Source organism: Petromyzon marinus, chromosome 5, assembly GCF_048934315.1.
Source record: "Petromyzon marinus isolate PM22_M1 ecotype Great Lakes invasive population chromosome 5, UKy_Petmar_22M1.pri1.0, whole genome shotgun sequence".
Classification (NCBI taxonomy): Eukaryota; Metazoa; Chordata; class Hyperoartia; order Petromyzontiformes; family Petromyzontidae; genus Petromyzon; species Petromyzon marinus.
The window spans coordinates 1,276,605-1,295,707 of NC_133671.1; the positions used below are offsets into that span (position 1 = coordinate 1,276,605).

Genomic DNA, 19,103 nt, shown 5'->3' on the forward strand with positions numbered 1-19,103 from the left:
CAACAATGGTAACTCACAAGGAAGTAAGTCTAACATTTTTTATTTGCATTCACTGGATCTGTCACTGCTGAGATGCTAGCTTAGGGCCATGTATCAGGGTGTGAGTCTCTGAAGGGGGTTGGTCCAACATAGTCGAGTCAGAGAGACACTCACAGAGCCAGCACCATTGAGATCGCACGCAGCTCTAGAGTTTCGTCAGAGTTTCGTTGTCGAGACTCCGGCGGCAGCGAGCGATGGAGCTCACAGTGAAATTCTTCCGCACGCTCGTCTTCTTTTTGGTCACGTTCTACTTCTCAGAGGTGAGCCGAGTGTCCCAGTACACGCGTTTTTGTTCCAGTGTGTGTGTGCTTGTGTGTGTCCCAGTGTGCGTGTTTCCCAGTGTGTGTGTGTGTGTGTCAAGGCCTATGATACCATCAGTAGGCCTGGGCTATGGATTTATCTTCGTGCTTTCGGAGTCCCTGACCCACTGCTCACGATCATTAAGGACCTTCATGATGGTGAGTGGGCCCGGGTAAAACTACGTGGCCGGGAGTCGGAGCCATTCCCTGTACACCTTGGGGTACGACAGGGATGTCCTCTGGTTCCCACATTTTTAACATCTATTTTGACCACGTAGTTTAGGAAGCCTTCAATAGCTATACCGGATGAATTTCCATTTGGTACAGATACAATGTTAGGCTGATTGATGCCCGGGTGCGGTCAAGGGATGGCTCCCTATTGCTGAACTATGTTATGTATGCCGATGATCTGGTAATTGCTGCTCACTCAGAGGAGGAGTTGGAGGTGCTGCTGCTAAACCTAGAGCTCGCCACCAATAGGTGGGGCCTTACCATCAGCCCCACCAAAACAAAGCACCTGCCTGGGTATTTTGTAACATCGGACACTCCACCACCACAACTCCCAAATGGTGATAGGACAGTTGTGGAGAGAGTGGAGAGTTTCCCATACCTTGGCAGTGTGTTCATGACCGGCTCCAGTTTAACAGCAGAGGTCTCACTCCGAATCAATCGAGCGGCATTATCTTTTCATCGGTTGCGTAACGCTGTGTGGCAGCTACCTGGTCTATCACTCCGCACGAAGCTTCAGGTCTTCTCGGCCATGGTCATTCCCTCCCTTGTCTATGCTTGCAAAACGTGGACCCACCTAATGGAAAATGTTCGCCGGTTAGAAACATTTAGGCTGGCCTGCCTACGATCCATCCTGGGTTTAACCAGGCTGGATTGTGTGAGGAGCTCACAAATCCTTGAAAGATTTGGACAAAGTCCCATCGGGGAGCTCCTCCGGCAGGCAAGGCTGCGTTGGCTGGGTCATGTAGCCCGCATGCCCAGCCACAGCTTTTGTTCTGCCGGATCGAGGGGGCTAAACTGGCGCGGCACGGGCTAGAGAAGAGATGGAGTGATGTGGTACAGAGGATGTGGAGCTGAGTAGACTTGCCAATGACTGGTACCAACGGTGTCAAGATCGGCCTCTGTGGAGTTGGCTCGTGAAGGACGCTACTGGGCAGTTGGAGGCAGTCGCCCTCCAACAACAACAGAGGGCGGAGGAGCGACGCTCACAACAACGATTGGAACGCCGGGTAGCTAAAGCACAGCAAATTGGCACAGTAAGGGGCACAGATGGTGCATCAGCCAGTTGTCTCAGTCGACCCGTGGCACCTGGGTCTGCCCCATGACCTCCTGCCAGCGGGCGTTCGACACTTCACGTGGCCTCAATGTGCACATAGCCTGGCACAAGCGTTGTGGTGACGTCACCACCACTTAGTGGCGAATGGCGGTTGTTGTTGTCCCTGTGTGTGTTCTTCGTGCTTTCGGAGTCCATGTTGTTGTGTTTAGTTTGTTGTCCTTCACCCGCACCTCCGATTAGCATGGTTGGCTACATATGGTGCGAAAGAAGTTCAACATTCAAACAAACATTGATGATGCCTTGCAACATGTGTGTAATTGGTTCATGACCAGCTCCGATTTGTTAGCGGAAACCTCACTTTGAATCATTGAAAGTAATATTGTGGTTTCATTGGCTGCATAGTAACACTTTGTTTTGTCTTTCCCTGTGAAGGTTCTTGTGCAAGCTCCATCCCTAGATGACAAGTTTTGCCCCCCAGGGAAATATAGCAGCAAGACTGGTGTGTGCTGCAATATGTGTATGGAAGGTAAATATGTCGGTGCAAGCCCACAATGTAAATGACGGTTTACCTGCTTGGGCAAGTATATTTGGGGCGGCATGGTGGAAAGATGTTAACTACCTCGCCTGGTATGCAGGAGGTCATGGCTTCGATCCCGACCCTGACGCCTGCATATTTGGAGTTGGCGTGTTTTCCTCGTGATCGCGTGGATTTTTATCTGACTTCTGCGATTTTTTTCCTTCTACATCTAGAAGCATGCGTTTTTGTGGCTGCTGTAAATGTCCACATGATAAGCCACTTCGTTGAGCTATTATTTGTGTCCAGGCAGCTTTTGAACCTGAGCTACATAGCTCAGTGGGCCTTACCTGGTGAAATAAAAATAGTTGAGTTTATTTTTTTCGTAGTTTTTCATAAAACGTGTTAATGTTTTTTTTCCCAAAAGTATTTAATTGAGCAAATGATTCGGGTACACACAGTGGACCATGTTTGGAAATTGCCACCAGTATTATAGACACTGCGATGAACAATGATTATTACTCAAAATAAAGTTTTTTGTTAGATTGCGTACTTAAAAATGCCTTCATTAACCCACCACCTGACACAGCCAATTAGTAAGGTTTGTCACGTAAACAAAACATGCCACTTAGTTACTACTTCAGCATACCGGTTGTGTGTTGGAAAGTAAACCCATTTACAATTTGAGTATGACGTTTCGCTGGTGATCACAACCAGCTTCATCTGGCAATTTGCCAGAATTAGCCTCACTAATTGGCTGTGTCGGGTCGTGGTGGTGGGGTAAGGACACATTTATAATTACGTGATCTAACCCAAATTATTTTTTATTAATAATATTGGTCGCCAAAGCCTACGTGTTAAAATGATGATTACCAACGTTTTATATTTTGAACCTGTCTTTGTAAGTCAATAAATTCTACCTCCCTGGTGTCTACTTCCTTAACAAAGCTAACCCTTTAGGGCAATGGCTCTCAGAGTGTGGTCCAAAAACCTCCTCCCGGAGGTCTGCCGTGGCTGTGATGCCAACCGCAGGTTCAGAATCAAAACCAGAATATTTTATTCATACAAGAGGAATTCTGAGCTATAAAGATATTTTCCACAGACGATCATTAGGTTGATCAGAACAAAATTACAATGTTCATTCCTTTTGCTCAGACATGCATTCATATTTGACTTGTGATATTTAATTACAAAATAATAGAGTCAGGTAAACTTCCCTGATTAAAATACCCTAACCCCAAGATGTAAATGACCCCGTAAAAAAATTATAACTGCGTAAAAAAGAAGTGTTTACATTCCGATAACATGAATCATGTAGTATTATTATTCGGATTTAGAGAAGTGAATGCGGTTTGTCACCAGGAGTGGGCGGGCGACTGGTTGGCCTGCAGAAATGTTTACATCGGCTAAGTGATCCGTGGGCTCTACAAGTTTGGGAAACGCTCCTCGAGACTAAAACTAACAACGAAACAATTTGTACTTTTATATTTACCGGGTAAGGCCCAATGAGGCTATGCAGCTCTTTTTCAGAAGGAACCTGGCTATCACAAATGATAAACTCAACGAAGTGGCTTATCATCATGTGGATATTTTTAGCACGAAAAGAGTATAAATGCTTTATGTTGATTCTAAATGTGGAGGGAAAAACCGAAGGACCCGAAGAAAAATCCACACGACCACAGTGAGAACAAACTCCAAATATTCAGCAGGCGTCAGGGTTGCGATCGAACCCACGACCTCCTGCACACCAGGCGAGGTAGTTAACATCTCGGCGTGGTAAGCCACTTTGTTGAACTATCATTTGTGGTCAGGCTCCTTATGAAAAAAATACTAATAGCTCAGTGGGCCTTACCTGGTAAAATAAAAAATAATTTAGTTTAAGTCCATTTATTTTTTCGAGATTTACTTACCTTGCCTATAGTTTGCCCTCCTATCGCGTTTTTGCATTGTTGGTTATTAATTATCATTATTGCTTCATTCAATCACTCATTCCCTCCAGAACCAACGCACCAGTCTCCCTGACGCTCTCTTAATGACCTCCTGGCCCAGCCGTTTCTATGGACGCCGTTGCTAGGCTGACGATGTGCCCTCGTGGTCATCACAGAAACGTTATTTTTGTAGTCCACAGTGCATTGGTTATTCTTGGTTCTTTCGGTAAAGTCACGTAGAAGGGAAACAATAAAATAAAAAATATAAACAATAAAATTCTCACGACGTTTCGACTGCAACACAAGCAATCAATTTTTTTTATTTTCTTGCTGTGGTTTTCACACCTGATGATGATTGCTTGTGTTGCAGTTGACACGTCGTGAGATTTTTATTATTTTTATTATTTTATTGTTTCCCTTCTACGTGACTTTACCGATAGAACCAAGAATATGAATCCTTGCAGTCACGAAAGCTTTAAATCAAAATTTAGTACGTTGTTTTTTTTTTTTGGGGGGGGGGGGGGGTTCACTCATAACTTAGCAACGCAAGGTAGTGGACTATTTTGTTGTTGTTTGTACACACCCAAATACGACTGTGCTTTCAAGACGATACCAAATTATATATATATAAACACGTGGATTTGCATAAACCAACCAACAAACTGGGGGTGGGATTTCGATTTAAAGCTTTCGTGACTGCAAGGATTCATCTTCTTTGGTTCTGTCGGTAAAGTCACGTAGAATGAGAATAAAATAATAACTAAATAACACGGTTAAATTCTCACGACGTTTCGGCCACAACACAAGTGGCCTTCTTCAGGTGAAAGGAACAGACCTGTCGGGACGACAGAGCTATTAATTTATTATTTTATTCTCATTCTACGTGACTTTACCGAAAGAACCAAAGAAGATGGGGGTGGGATGTATATGTATACACAGTTTATATACAGCTTATATATTGTATCAAATATATTCTCATCCATGTATCGTGAGCTTAATGATTAACTCATTTTACTTATATTCTCCATTCTTTGCCTTGGTTACGTGTATTTAAGTTTAGGATAAATTTAAAAATTTTCGTGTTTAACCCTCAGCATGGTTGGCTACGTACCGTGCAAAATAAGTTCGACATGCATACATACATACGAAAGGGGTTGGCTCTCTTATACCTCATTCATCTGCTGAAACCTTATGAACCTTTGTGGCGATGCCACTCAAAAGAATCCAGCCACCTGTGTGTGCCTTGGAGAAACCTGCGCTCAATGGGCAACATGCGCTATGAAGCCCTTTTTCACAGAAGGGGCACGGGGTCAGAACGTGACCACAACAAACAATACAAACAAACTAACGATAGGAGTGCAACGTATAGGACAGGTAAGCAAATCACTAAAGAATACATACGTAAAATAAAGTATATATTAGTTGAAATTGCAGAAGTGCATCATTGCTGAAACTTTGGTAATGCAACAAAACAAGAGCAAGACCAACCCAGACCACACCAAGACAACACATAGGCCCTCAACAAAACTGCACGTAAAAATGTAACAATCAATACATAGTTAAGAATGAAATAATATTTTAGGTTTAATTTCAAAACATCTGTTTTCACTTGCATGCGCGTATTTGTAGATGACGTGCCTTTTACTAACCGATTTAGCTATTTCATGGGACCTCTGATGTAGATGCTCACCCCGAGCTCTCATTACTCTGATAGTGCATTGTCTTTGGGCTGAAGGCCTTTTGGCATCCTCTGGTCTAACACCGTTTGAGACTAGGCTCGAAAGAAAGCCGTCTCTGGTGTGGACCAATCAGTTTCAAAGACAATGTATATATTAAATTTTGATTTAAAGCTTTCGTGACTGCAGTAATTCATATTCTTAGCTCTTTCGGTAAAGTCACGTTGAAGGGAAACAATAAAATAATAAAATATATATGAAACAATAAAAATTATCATGACGTTTCGACCATAACACAAACGGTCGTCATCAGGTGTGTCAGTCCACATTAATTTATTTATTTTCAAACGGTGTATTTATTTATTTAAAAAACGTCAGTGCCACGCGCAGAAATTTGGCAGTTTATTTAGAAGGACTAGTCCATCTATGTTCTGAAAAGAGGAGGGGGGAGACGAAAAATGAATGTATGCTGTCTGAAAGCCACTGTAAGCATGAACAATTAATTCAGACCTGAAATGGTTAATCAAATCTTTCCAATGATTGCTAAGCCAGAATCCATCTTCTCGGTTGAAATTGTCTCTGTGCTTGTATATGTGGATAGCCTCATGAACGAATCTCTCATGGTAGCCAGATGGCTTACAAAGAACCTCTGTCTTGGAAAAGTCAATGTCATGTGAGCCTACTGAATTATAACAATGATCTGCCACGGCAGAGGTGTTGGTCCTACCGTGTTTAAGGTCTGCTTTGTGTTCACGAATGCGGTCCGAGACATGGAGTTTGGTTTCTCCAATGTAACTACTACCACAGAGACAACTTAGTTTGCAGACACCAGGGTAATGTATGTCCGGAATCACATATTTTACAGACGGAACCAGATCACGGATTTTATGTAATGTGTTGAAATGGACCTGGATCTTGTGTTTATTCAAGATTTTGGAGATCTTTTTTGTGATCCCCGCAATGTAGGGTAAAGTGATGGTTTTGAAAGGCTCTTCAAGAGGGTCCTTCTTCATGGTTTGAGTAATAGCTTTGCGGATTGTATAGTCGGAGTAACCATTAACCTTAAGAGCTTGGTGTACGTGCTTGAGTTCACTGCCTATGTGTTCCTGGTCGGATATGCATTGGGCTCTATGATACAGAGTCTTGATGAGAGAATTCTTCTGTGATGGATGGTGGTGGGAATCCGGTTTCAGATAAGCATCCGTATGGGTAGCTTTCCTGTAGACAGAGTGGCTCATTGAACCATCAGGTCTCTATTTTATTAGGACATCCAAAAAAGGTAGCTGGCCATCTTTTTCGATTTCCATTGCAAATCTGATGGCTGGGTGTATGGAATTGATGTGGTCGAAGAATTGGTCTAGAGCAGGCCGGTCATGTGGCCAGATTACAAAAGTGTCATCCACGTACCTCTTCCATAAGGTTGGGCGCAGAGTGGCAGTGTGGATGGCGTCAGTCTCAAATTTCTCCATGAAAATGTTAGCTATAACCGGAAATAAGGGGGAGCCCATTGGGGTGCCCTTAGTTTGTTCGTAGAAAGTTCCATTCCAAGTGAAATATGTATTGGTTAAACGGTGTCTCACCAGGGGCGGTACCTCAGTGTTTAGTCCTTGATGAACCAAGTCTTCAATGATTGCGATGGTGTCAGGTACAGGAACCTTGGTGAATAAGGAAACTACATCAAAACTGACAAGCAGGTCGTCTGGGGACAGGGAAAAACCCTTGATTGTCGATACCAGGTGAGTAGAATTTTGTACCACAGAGGAGGTTTTTCCAGTGAAAGGACGCAGGATTTCAGACAAAAAAACGAGCCATTTTTTAGGTGGGGGAGTTGATAGTAGAGACGATAGTACGAAGTGGTTTATCTATTTTATGTATTTTGGTAAGCCGTATAATCTTGGTGGCCTGGCAGCAGAAGGTTTCAACGAAAACTGTTTAGATTGATCAATTAATGCGGTTGAATCAGAAATTATTTTGTTGGTTTGTGTGACGAGGCTGTTGGTGGGATCTCTTTTTATTGTTGTATAACTACCATCGTCGAGTAATTCTTTAATTTTGTTGTTGTATTCTATATTATCCATGATGACAGTAGCATTGCCCTTGTCAGCTGAGAGGACTACAATATCATCCCTCTTTTTTAATTTATTTAATTCAAAACGCTCATCTTTGCTGAGGTTGCTAGTTGGCATCTTAGCGTTTTTGAGGGTTGCAGCAATTTCAGATCTTGCTACGTCTGCATCGATGTGACCCAGGCCCCTGAGAGCAACGTCTACTTAGGCAATTATATTATTAACTGGTATGTGTTTAGGTGTGACTGCAAAGTTTAGACCTTTAGCTAAAACGGATATCAGACCATCGGAAATAGAACTGTTACTGCGATTAATTACGACTTTGTTAACGTCTAACTTTTTGGTGTGTGGGTCCGGTCTTTTGTTGAAGAGGAGGTTAAATTTTGAAATCAGGTTGTCCTTACATTTGGTCGACATAGTAGCAGCTGAAGTGGCAGTTATATTGTCTACGTGTTCCCAATCCGATGTGGACATTGTTGCCGTCAATGATAAGTGTGATTTGTAGAGTGTCTTGTCTAAATGATCTAGTTCGGTGCATATAAGTCTGATTTTTTCTGAGATAAGAGCTAAGCTAGTTTTGCAAAGAATTCGTTTCGCATTAGAAGAAGTTACAGCCGCAGAGGTCAGTGTAAATGCGATTGGTATTACCCCAGAGATGCGGCATCTCTTCAGAAAGGTGAGAGACTCGATCAGCTGAGCCTTCTTATCCCGGAGTTTGTTGAAGGATCTTAAAGTTATGTGGAAACCCTCCCCGTAGAGGCGGTTAAATTTTGATTTAAAGCTTTCGTGACTGCAGTAATTCATATTTACACTGACCTCTGCTGCAGTAACTTCTTCTAATGCGAAACGGATTATTTTCAAAACTAGCTTAGCTCTTATCTCAGAAAAAATCAGACTTATACGCACCGAACTAGATCAGTTAGACAAGACACTCTACAAATCACACTTATCATTGACGGCAACAATGTCCACATCAGATTGGGAACACGTAGACAATATGACTGCCTCTTCAGCTGCTACTATGTCGACCAAATGTAAGGACAACCTGATTTCCAAATTTAACCTCCTCTTCAACAAAAGACCGGACCCACACACCAAAAAGTTAGATGTTAACAAAGTCGTAATTAAATCGCAGTAACAGTTCTATTTCCGATGGTCTGAAATCCGTTTTAACTAAAGGTCTAAACTTTGCAGTAACACCTAAACACATACCAGTTAATTATATAATTGCCCAAGTAGACGTTGCTCTCAGGGGCCGGGGTCACATCGCTGCAGATGTAGCAAGATCTGAAATCGCTGCAACCCTCAAAAACGCTAAGATGCCAGCTCGCAACCTCAGCAAAGATGAGCGTTTTGAATTATATAAATTAAAAAAGAGGGATGATATTGTAGTCCTCTCAGCTGACAAGGGCAATGCTACTGTAATCATGGATAAAATAGAATGCAACAACAAAATTAAAGAATTACTCGACGATGGTAGTTATACAAAAATAAAAAGAGATCCCACCAACAGCCTCGTCACACAAACCAACAAAATAATTTCTGATTCAACCGCATTAATTGATCAATCTAAACAGTTTTCGTTGAAACCTTCTGCTGCCAGGCCACCAAAATTATACGTCTTACCAAAAATAGATAAAGTAGATACACCCCTTCGTCCTATCGTCTCTACTATCAACTCCCCTAACTACATACTGGCTCGTTTTTTTGCCTGAAATCCTGCGTCCTTTCACTGGAAAAACCACCTCTGCGGTACAAAATTCTACTCACCTGGTATCGACAATCAAGGGTTTTTCACTGTCCCCAGACGACCTGCTTGTCAGTTTTGATGTAGTTTCCTTATTCACCAAGGTCCCTGTACCTGACACCATCGCAATCATTGAAGACTTGGTTCATCAAGGACTAAACACTGAGGTACCGCCCCTGGTGAGACACTGTTTAACCAATACATACTTCACTTGGAATGGCACTTTCTACAAACAAACTGAAGGCACCCCAATGGGCTCCCCCCTATCTCCGGTTATAGCTAACATTTTCATGGAGAAATTTGAGACTGACGCCATCCAGACTGCCACTCTGCGCCCAACCTTATGGAAGAGGTACGTGGATGACATTTTGGTCATCTGGCCACATGGCCGGCCTGCTCTAGACCAATTCTTCGACCACATCAATTCCATACACCCAGCCATGAGATTTACCATGGAAGTCGAAAAAGATGGCAAGCTACCTTTTTGGATGTCCTAATAAAAAAGAGACCTGATGGTTCAATGAGCCACTCTGTCTACAGGAAAACTACCCATACGGATGCTTATCTGAAACCGGATTCCCACCACCATCCATCACAGAATAATTATCTCATCAAGACTCTGTATCATAGAGCCCAATTCATATCCGACCAGGAACACATAGACAGTGAACTCAAGCACGTACACTGGGCTCTTAAGGCTAATGGTTACTCCGACTATACAATCCGCAAAGCTATTACTCAAACCATGAAGAAGGACCCTCTTGAGGAGCCTTTCAAAGCCATCACTTTACCCTACATTGCGGGGATCACAAAAAAGATATTCCAAAATCTTGAATAAACACAAGATCCAGGTCCGTTTCAACACATTACATAAAATACGTGATCTGGTTCCGTCTGTAAAATATGTGATTCCGGACATACATTACCCTGGTGTCTACAAACTAAGTTGTCTCTGTGGTAGTAGTTACATTGGAGAAACCAAACTCCATGTCTCGGACCACATTCGTGAACACAAAGCAGACCTTAAACACGGTAGTACCAACACCTCGGCCGTGGCAGATCATTGTTATAATTCAGTAGGCTCACATGACATTGACTTTTCCAAGACAGAGGTTCTTTGTAAGCCATCTGGCTACCATGAGAGATTCGTTCATGAGGCTATCCACATATACAAGCACAGAGACAATTTCAACCGAGAAGATGGATTCTGGCTTAGCAATCTTTGGAAAGATTTGATTAATTATTTCAGGTCTTAATTGATTGTTCACGCTTACAGTGGCTTTCAGATAGCATACATTAATTTTTCGTCTCCCCCCTCCTCTTTCCAGAACATAGATGGACTAGTCCTTCTAAATAAACTACCAAATCGCTGCGCGTGGCACTGACGTTTTTTATAAATAAATACACCATTAAAAAAAAAAATGTATGCAAACCGACACACCTGATGACGACCGTTTGTGTTATGGTCGAAACGTCGTGATAATTTTTATTGTTTCATATATATTTTATTATTTTATTGTTTCCCTTCAACGTGACTTTACCGAAAGAGCTAAGAAAATGCATATATTTTCAGAGTATTTTTTTTGTTTGCATTCTAACCACAAGTATTGTGGTCAATGTAGACATGATTCCTTGTTAAAGGTTTCAGTTTGGTGTTTTAACATCTTAACACGTGTTTTGTTGCCAGAAAAAAAGGGGAAAACCTATTCTCAGTATATTTGTTTTATAAATCTCTACTCAAATTGACATTCCTAATAGTGGCAGTGTGGGTAGACAAAGGTGCTTTTGTGACGAACTTCATACCTTGGTGCTAAATTGCACCCTGAACGCACGACCTTGCCATTGGAAACTTGACCACGCACACGGCCGTATGTTCCTTGCTGTTGTTGGTATTTATAGTTGTAACAAAAATTATTTAAACACAGAGTGTTTGCCACAAATGAACCAGAATACCTCGCTCATCTCGTCAAGGAGCATAAATCATCATCACGTGATCTCCGGTCATCCTCACAGCAGCAGTGGCTTTTGGCTGGCACTCGAACAAAGTCGGTCACTGCATCGAGCGCTTTCAGATGCGCTTCTGCAGCCATCTGGAACACTCTTCTTTCCGATATTAGGAGCTATGCACTTTTAAATAACCTAGATTGAAATTAATTTCTTTAGAGCTGCTTTTTTGTGTTTAGTTTGTTGTCCTTCGGTTGGCTACGTAAGGTGCGAAAGAAGTTCAATGCAACATACATACATACATAACCAGGTTTCTCTTATTCTTAGCTCTTTCGGTAAAGTCACGTTGAAGGGAAACAATAAAATAATAATATATAAGGTTTCTCTTGTATAACCAGTTCCCCATCGATAAACCATACATTGTCCAGTGGGTTTTACCTGCGGCAAAACATACCACACCTACAAACCACGCCAGCTTTACATCATCTCACAGCACTTGCCCCCACAAGTCCTCGTACGCTGTTGGCAATCGTTGTCTTTGATGAAGTAATTCCTAACCTTACTTGGGCATAAACGCCATTGCTCAAATCTTAGAGAACAAATACCTTAAATAACTTCCTGGTGTGGCGTTGTAAGCATCAGCACTGGGGAGATAAAGTGTGATCTTGGCCAACCATTGCCTTGCGATGCGATTCAACGTACAGTATAACACAACATCATCATTAGCAATTTTATGGAGACTATATGCAACTTCATAAATACGCAAACTATATGTATTTACGTAAAACAATATTTCAGAATCAGAATCCTGATTCATTATGGAGAAATCCGATGAGCTATGAAGCTATTTTTCACAGATGTCCAGTAGGGGCACGGGGTCACAGAGTTACAACAGCAAACAACACGCAAATGATAGGAGTTCAAATTATAGGAAAGGTAAGCAAATCACTGTAAGAAAATACATACTCAACTTCACTGAGCTATTATTTATTTTTCAGAAGCAACCTGGCCACAAAATAAAGCTCAACAAAGTGACTTGTCATCATGTGGAAATTTATAGCAGCAAAATAATCAGCATCCCATCATCAGCCACATAGCCTTCTGGTAGTGCAAAAATTCAACAGCATTGGTTGAACGCAAGGGACCTTTGGAGCCAACCATACAAATTGGAGGTGCGATTAGCACGGTTGGTAGTTCACTGGTATTTTTTTCCTGCATGTGTATGCTTTGATATTGAATAGCGCATTGATTGTGAGAGCACAGTGGAATGTCAAAATTACCCAACTATGAAGCTGTCAAATGTCCACATTGCAGGGGAGAGGGAATGATAACATCACAATAGCCTGGCTTAGCTACACTCAGTCGTGTCACTCACACATTCTGTAGGAAGAAAACAAATACATTGCTTGTTTGTCCTCTCCAAATATATTCGGATTGTGCAATCGGCGTCATGTCATAGCCAACACGGTGGTGTGTAGCCTAGTATATCGACACGGCTCGATGTTAGCAACTCACGACTCTACGGGACGTCTGGCAAAAAACATTAACAAGCTGCAGCGTGTACAAACCTCTTTGGCACGTGTCGAGACAAGTGCTGCAAAATCCGACCGTGTCCGTCCAGTGCACGCCGAGTTGCATTGGCTTTAGGTCGCCGATCGAATACATTACACATAAAAGGCTTGCCACTAATTAGCCACAATACCTTGCTGATCTTGTCCAGGAGCATACACCATCACGCAAACTCCGGTCACCTTTGCGGCTGCCTTGGACATCTATAAAAAAAGCTTCATAGCTCATCAGATTTATCCAGTAATAAATAAAATATTATGATTTTGATTGCTGCCTTAGGCACCCTAACGCAACGGTTCTCAGCCGGGGGTACGGCGGACCCCTGGGGGCACGTGAGGTGATTTATGAATGTGTGAAATTATATCATACATGAGAGTCATTGGTGAATAATAATCTATGAATCTGTCAATATAAAATAAATAAGATAACATTTAAATCCATATGGTAACCTGGAACGATGAATAAAATAAATTCCTTGATCGTAAACAATGTGGTTTGCAATAGTAACCAGCGAGCGTGAACAAATTACGTCACGCACCGAGAGCGTCCGGTGATTTTTTTATTCGCTTGCAGTTACTAGCAGCTAGTTAGGGTATATACCTCAAACAATTGGCAATTCTTTTAAAATATCGACGTTCATTATTAGTAGATTTCTTTCTCAGAACCAAAGTTGGGTCAGGCAAGGGGGTGCTCGGTTGAAACAAAATTCAACAAGGGGGTACAGCAGTAGCCAAAACAGATTGAGAACCACTGCTCTAACATGTACAGGGGTGTATGCAAGTGGTGGCTGATACACCAAGCGCTGTGATCCATTTTAGTGCAGCTCAGCGGGCTCTGTCATCCACCAGAAAGTTATGATCAACAATTACCCGGTTCGAATGCTATAATGCCCAGGATTACAGCTACTTTGCTTATAAACTTAGATTTTCCCCTAAGTACGGATCATTTTTCTTTTGTTCTCCCGTCCTGCAACAATGTACAGCACACGGAAGTACATAGCAACCAACGCGCAATTGAAGTGTATGACATGAAACCTTGCCATCATTTTTATGTATGTTGAACTTCTTTCGCACCGTACGTAACCAACCACGCTCAAAATAAACACAACAACAAGCACTTCTAAAAAAGTGAGTTAGTGAAATGAGAAATTAATTTTCGGCGAGTCTTGTAACCTGGTAACAAGTTGTCCATTAAACATCCATTAAAGTATTGTTTCACTTGGTCAAGTACCCCGTTTTTGTATTGCTTAGAAATGTGTTAATCCTAAAATGTAAATGACATTAACTGAGTGCATTATTTGGCCCACATTATAATATTTTGATAAAATAAAATAACACAATATAATATTTTGTTACGATTTAGTTTATGGTATACGTTTAGAATATTTGGATGCAATACATTTCGACACGATAAGCCACTTTGGTGAGCTAGCATCGCGTGTGGCCAGGTCGCTTCTGAAAAAGAGCTACATACGTAGCTCAGTGGGCCTTAGCTGGTGAAATAAAAATAGCTAAATAGTTTAGTAAAAGGCACGTAACCTACACAGACGTGTATGCAAGTGAAAACAGATATTTTAAAAATGAAACCTAAAATATTATTTAATTCTTAACCATGTATTGATTTTTTATTTAAAGCTTTCGTGACTGCAGGGATTCATATTATTGGTTCTTTGGGTAAAGAACCAAGAACATGTATTGATTGTTACATTTGTACGTGCAGTTTTATTAAGGCACTATGTGTTGTTAATAATTGTAACAAAAATGTCTCTCTTCACCTCCCAAAACACTAAATTATGTTTTTTTCTCAGGGACGTTTGTCTTAAGTGAGTGCAAATCCAGTGGTGAAGATTCAGTTTGCGGTTCCTGCGTGGAGGGTGAAACGTACACGGAAGAACAAAACCACTTAGCAAACTGCAACGAGTGCAGCTCCTGCAGTGTTGGTGAGTGCAACAGGTGTGCCAGTTCATTTGTTCGGTGAGCCTTCGCTGGGCGCCACGGTGGCTAGGATATGTTAAATATTTTGCCTAGTATATAGGAAGTCAAGGGTTCGATCCCGACCGTGACGATGCCTCCTGTATATGTGAAGTGTGCATATTCTCTCTGTGGTGGTCACGTGGATTTTTCACTGGGTCCTTCAGTTTTCCCCTTCATATTTAGAAACATGCATTTAGAGTATTTGGCTGCTATAAACTAAACTATCCAACTCAACAATTTTTATTTTACCTGATGAGGCCCAGTGAGTTATACAGCTCTTTTTTACAAGCGACCTGGCCACAAATGATAGCTCAACGAAGTGGCTTATCACGTGGAAATTTATAGCAGCCAAATTATGTAAACGTGTGATTTTTTTTCAAAGTGTGGAGAACCCGGAGAAAAATCCACGTGACCACGGGGAGAGAGGCAGGATGTCATGGATTTGAGGTAGATAATATCTCACAACCGTGGCACCCTTAAAAATGTCCACGTGATAATCCACTTCGTTGAACTATCATTTGTGGCCAGGTCACTTCTGAAAAAGAGACACCGTACATAGCTCAGTGGGCCTTACTTGATGAAATACAAATTATAATTTAGTTTGGTTTTAGTTTAGTTTAGTGATGAGTCAATGTTATGGTGATCTCACAGCTCTCTCACACTCCAAGAGTCATTCTTGCGGGTTTAAACGATCTATGCAACAGGACAGATGCCTATGGGAAGATTATCATAATACGTACATTTATTGAATGCTTTTCATCTAGGATCTCAAAGCGCTGTATAGGACAGCAGGAGCAGACACTTCAAAATAATTTCATGAATACATTTAAAAAATAATTTACTAAATTAACTAAACATTTAATAAGTGGAAGCATATATGTAGGTTTTAAGGCGCATTTAAAAAATGTCCACAAGCTCAGAGATACCGGATTTCTCGTGGAAGAGCGTTCCATAGCCTAGGGACTACAAGGAAATAAATTATTGGTCACTCATAGACCAAAACCTCGACCTGGGAATACAGAGAAGGTCTGCATCCCCAGACTTTGGGGACCTTAAGGGGACATGGGTGAAGCATGTCAATGATGTAGGCTGGGGCAAGGTGGTATCAGAACGTCCTGCGCACCATGAAGAGCCACACGTGCTAATCGGAGGTTTATATTTGGAGAAGCAGGGGAAAATAAGTGGTGATTTTTACTATTTTTTTGTAATCTGCAACAGGTGAAGAGGAGGTGCTTCCTTGTAAAAGCACACATAATACTGTTTGCCAGTGTAAGGAAGGCTACTGCAGATCGACATACTCAGAGAAGTGTGAAAAGACAATCCCAGGACCAGGTAATGCTATCTGCGATGAAGAATTTGCTTTGTGTATTCGCTGAGATTATTCAGCTCAGTTCAACATATGTTCCTTTATTATGGCATTTTCATAATAAAAAAATAACACAGAATACGTTGATAATGTGTATATTGGGCATATATTATATAATATAGTATATATATACAAACTAAGTTGCCTCTGTGGTAGTAGTTACATTGGAGAAACCAAACGCCATGTCTCGGACCGCATTCGTGAACACAAAGCAGACCTTAAACACGGTAGGACCAACACCTCTACCGTGGCAGATCATTGTTATAATTCAGTAGGCTCACATGACATTGACTTTTCCAAGACAAAGGTTCTTTGTAAGCCATCTGGCTACCATGAGAGATTCGTTCATGAGGCTATCCACATATACAAGCACAGAGACAATTTCAACCGAGAAGATGGATTCTGGCTTAGCAATCATTGGAAAGATTTGATAAACCATTTCAGGTCTTAACTGATTGTTCACGCTTACAGTGGCTTTCAGACAGAATACATTAATTTTTCGTCTCCCCCCTCCTCTTTTCAGAACATAGATGGCCGAGTCCTTCTAAATAAACTGCCAAATCGCTGTGCGTGGCGCTGACGTTTTTTATAAATAAATACACCGTTTAAAAATAAATAAATTTATGCAAACCGACACAGCTGATGACGACCGTTTGTTTTATGGTCGAAACGTCGTGAGATTTTTTTTTAAATATATATTTTATTATTTTATTGTTTCCCTTCAACGTGACTTTACCGAAAGAGCTATGAATATAATTTAACAGTGCTCTCAGTGGCCTCCTAATATCGGAAGGAAGTGCATTCCAGACGGCCGCAGAAGCTCATCTGAAATCACGCGATGCAGTGAGCGTCTTTGTTCGATGGTCAGCCAAAAGCCACAGCTGCTGCGAGGATGACTGGAGTTTGCGTGATGGTTTAAGCTCATTGATGAGAAATCGATCCTGTAATAGATATGCTATTAAGTGTTAAATCATGAAACTAATGCTTATTATTGTTTTCTTCTTCCAGGTTGGATGGTGGTTGGTCTAATTATGACATTGATTTTGATCATCATTTCTTTAATTCTGCCATTATGTTATTTTTACCGAAAATGGAGATGCAAAGGTATTAACCACCACACCGATAATGCTGATAATACCACGGCTTAATTATGAATCAGATTGAAACAAAACAACATTTTGGCCACTGCGTGGGTCATGAAAGATTATTAAGGTCCACGCATTAAAATAAATTAAATGAAACTTTTTTATTTTTCCAGCTAAAACCCATTAAGCTCTACAGCTATTTTTCAGAAGCAAACTGGCTATCATAAATTACAGCTCAATGAAGTGGCTTATCACGTGGAAATGTATTGTGGTCAAATACTCTAAACGCACGTTGATTCTAAAACCCTGAGGACCTGGAGAAAAATCTACGCAACCACGGGGAGAGAGACATGCAAACTCCAAATATACAACAGGTGTCAGGGTCGAGATCGAACCGACGACCTCCTGTATACCAGACGAGGTAGTTCACAGCAAGAGGAAGAGTGATTAAGAGTTCTGAAATAAAAAGTATGGAGACACGCGACACTCTCACTCACAATCTTCTTGAGCAGAAAACCGCGTTTGGCAAAGAGGGGAGGTCTTCTGGACTTTTCAGGGAGGCAACCCGCTTCAGATAAGAGGATGCTGGAAGCACTTGCAGAGGAGCTACACAGATAATAATCATAATAATAAGATGCCTTCTCAACAGTAGCAGACACGTCCAAGCAGCTGGGTTCTCATCCAACCCGAGTGGTGTTGTCGCAGGTTTATGGAGCAGGTTCCAGGCATGGGCTCCCTATTCTTCCAAGAGATGGTCTCTGTGCTGTGCCTTTGCCACACCCCAATAACTCTACCCATTTTGGGACATACTCAGGATTTTGTCCTAAACAAGTCTTGGTTCTATGTGCGCAAAAAAGAATAGGGGAAAACATTGATAATTTCTCATCCCATACTATACTGCATCCTATACTGCCTCATGCAAAATGTCACGTGTGTTTATGGTACATCGTCACAGGGGTTCTCATTATCCGTTCATGAAGATTGCAGCCATAGAAGTTCAAACTCATAAGATTGGCGGTTTGCTAGTTTGTTGTCCTCCCCCCGCACCTACAATTAGCACTGTTAGCTACATATGGTGTGAAAGAAGTTCTACACACACATACAACACGTAATAGTGCGTCCGTAGGAATTACGAGCTCACAAATACCAGTGAAATGGGGTTTGACCAAATAATATATCCTATGAGGTTAAGATCTTTATGGTTTGAGTAAAAGTTTATCTTAAAATTTCTCCTAGCCCTCAAATTTTCCCTCATTTAGAATCAACGTCAGGCATACATAGTATTTGGCTGCTCTTATAAATCTCCACGTGATGATAAGCCACTTTGTTGAGCTGATATAATTTGTGGCCGGGTTGCTACTGAAAAGAGCTACATAGCTCAGTTGGCCTTACCTGGTAAAATAAAAACATGTCCATTCATTTTTATTTAAAGCTTTCGTGACTGCAGTAATTCATATGCTTAGCTCTTTCGGTAAAGTCACATTGAAGGGAAACAATAAAATAATAAAATATATATAAAACAACAAAAATCTCACGACGTTTCGACCATAACACAAACGGTCGTCATCAGGTGTGTCGGTTTGCATAAATGTATTTATTTTTAAACGGTGTA

The 19,103-nt window shown here is 41.4% G+C and overlaps 1 protein-coding gene across 1 annotated transcript in view; it reads left to right on the forward strand.

Moving 5' to 3' along the window:
• The first annotated feature begins 123 nt into the window (after positions 1-123).
• The window catches only part of LOC116938929 (uncharacterized), a 38,302-nt gene continuing 19,322 nt past the window's right edge, over positions 124-19,103 (forward strand). The window contains exons 1-5 of the mRNA XM_076060789.1: positions 124-299; positions 2,056-2,149; positions 14,875-15,006; positions 16,259-16,372; positions 17,415-17,510. Of these exons, the coding sequence (XP_075916904.1) occupies positions 234-299; positions 2,056-2,149; positions 14,875-15,006; positions 16,259-16,372; positions 17,415-17,510 (502 nt within the window). The 5' untranslated portion in view covers positions 124-233. The remainder of the gene's footprint in view (positions 300-2,055; positions 2,150-14,874; positions 15,007-16,258; positions 16,373-17,414; positions 17,511-19,103) is intronic.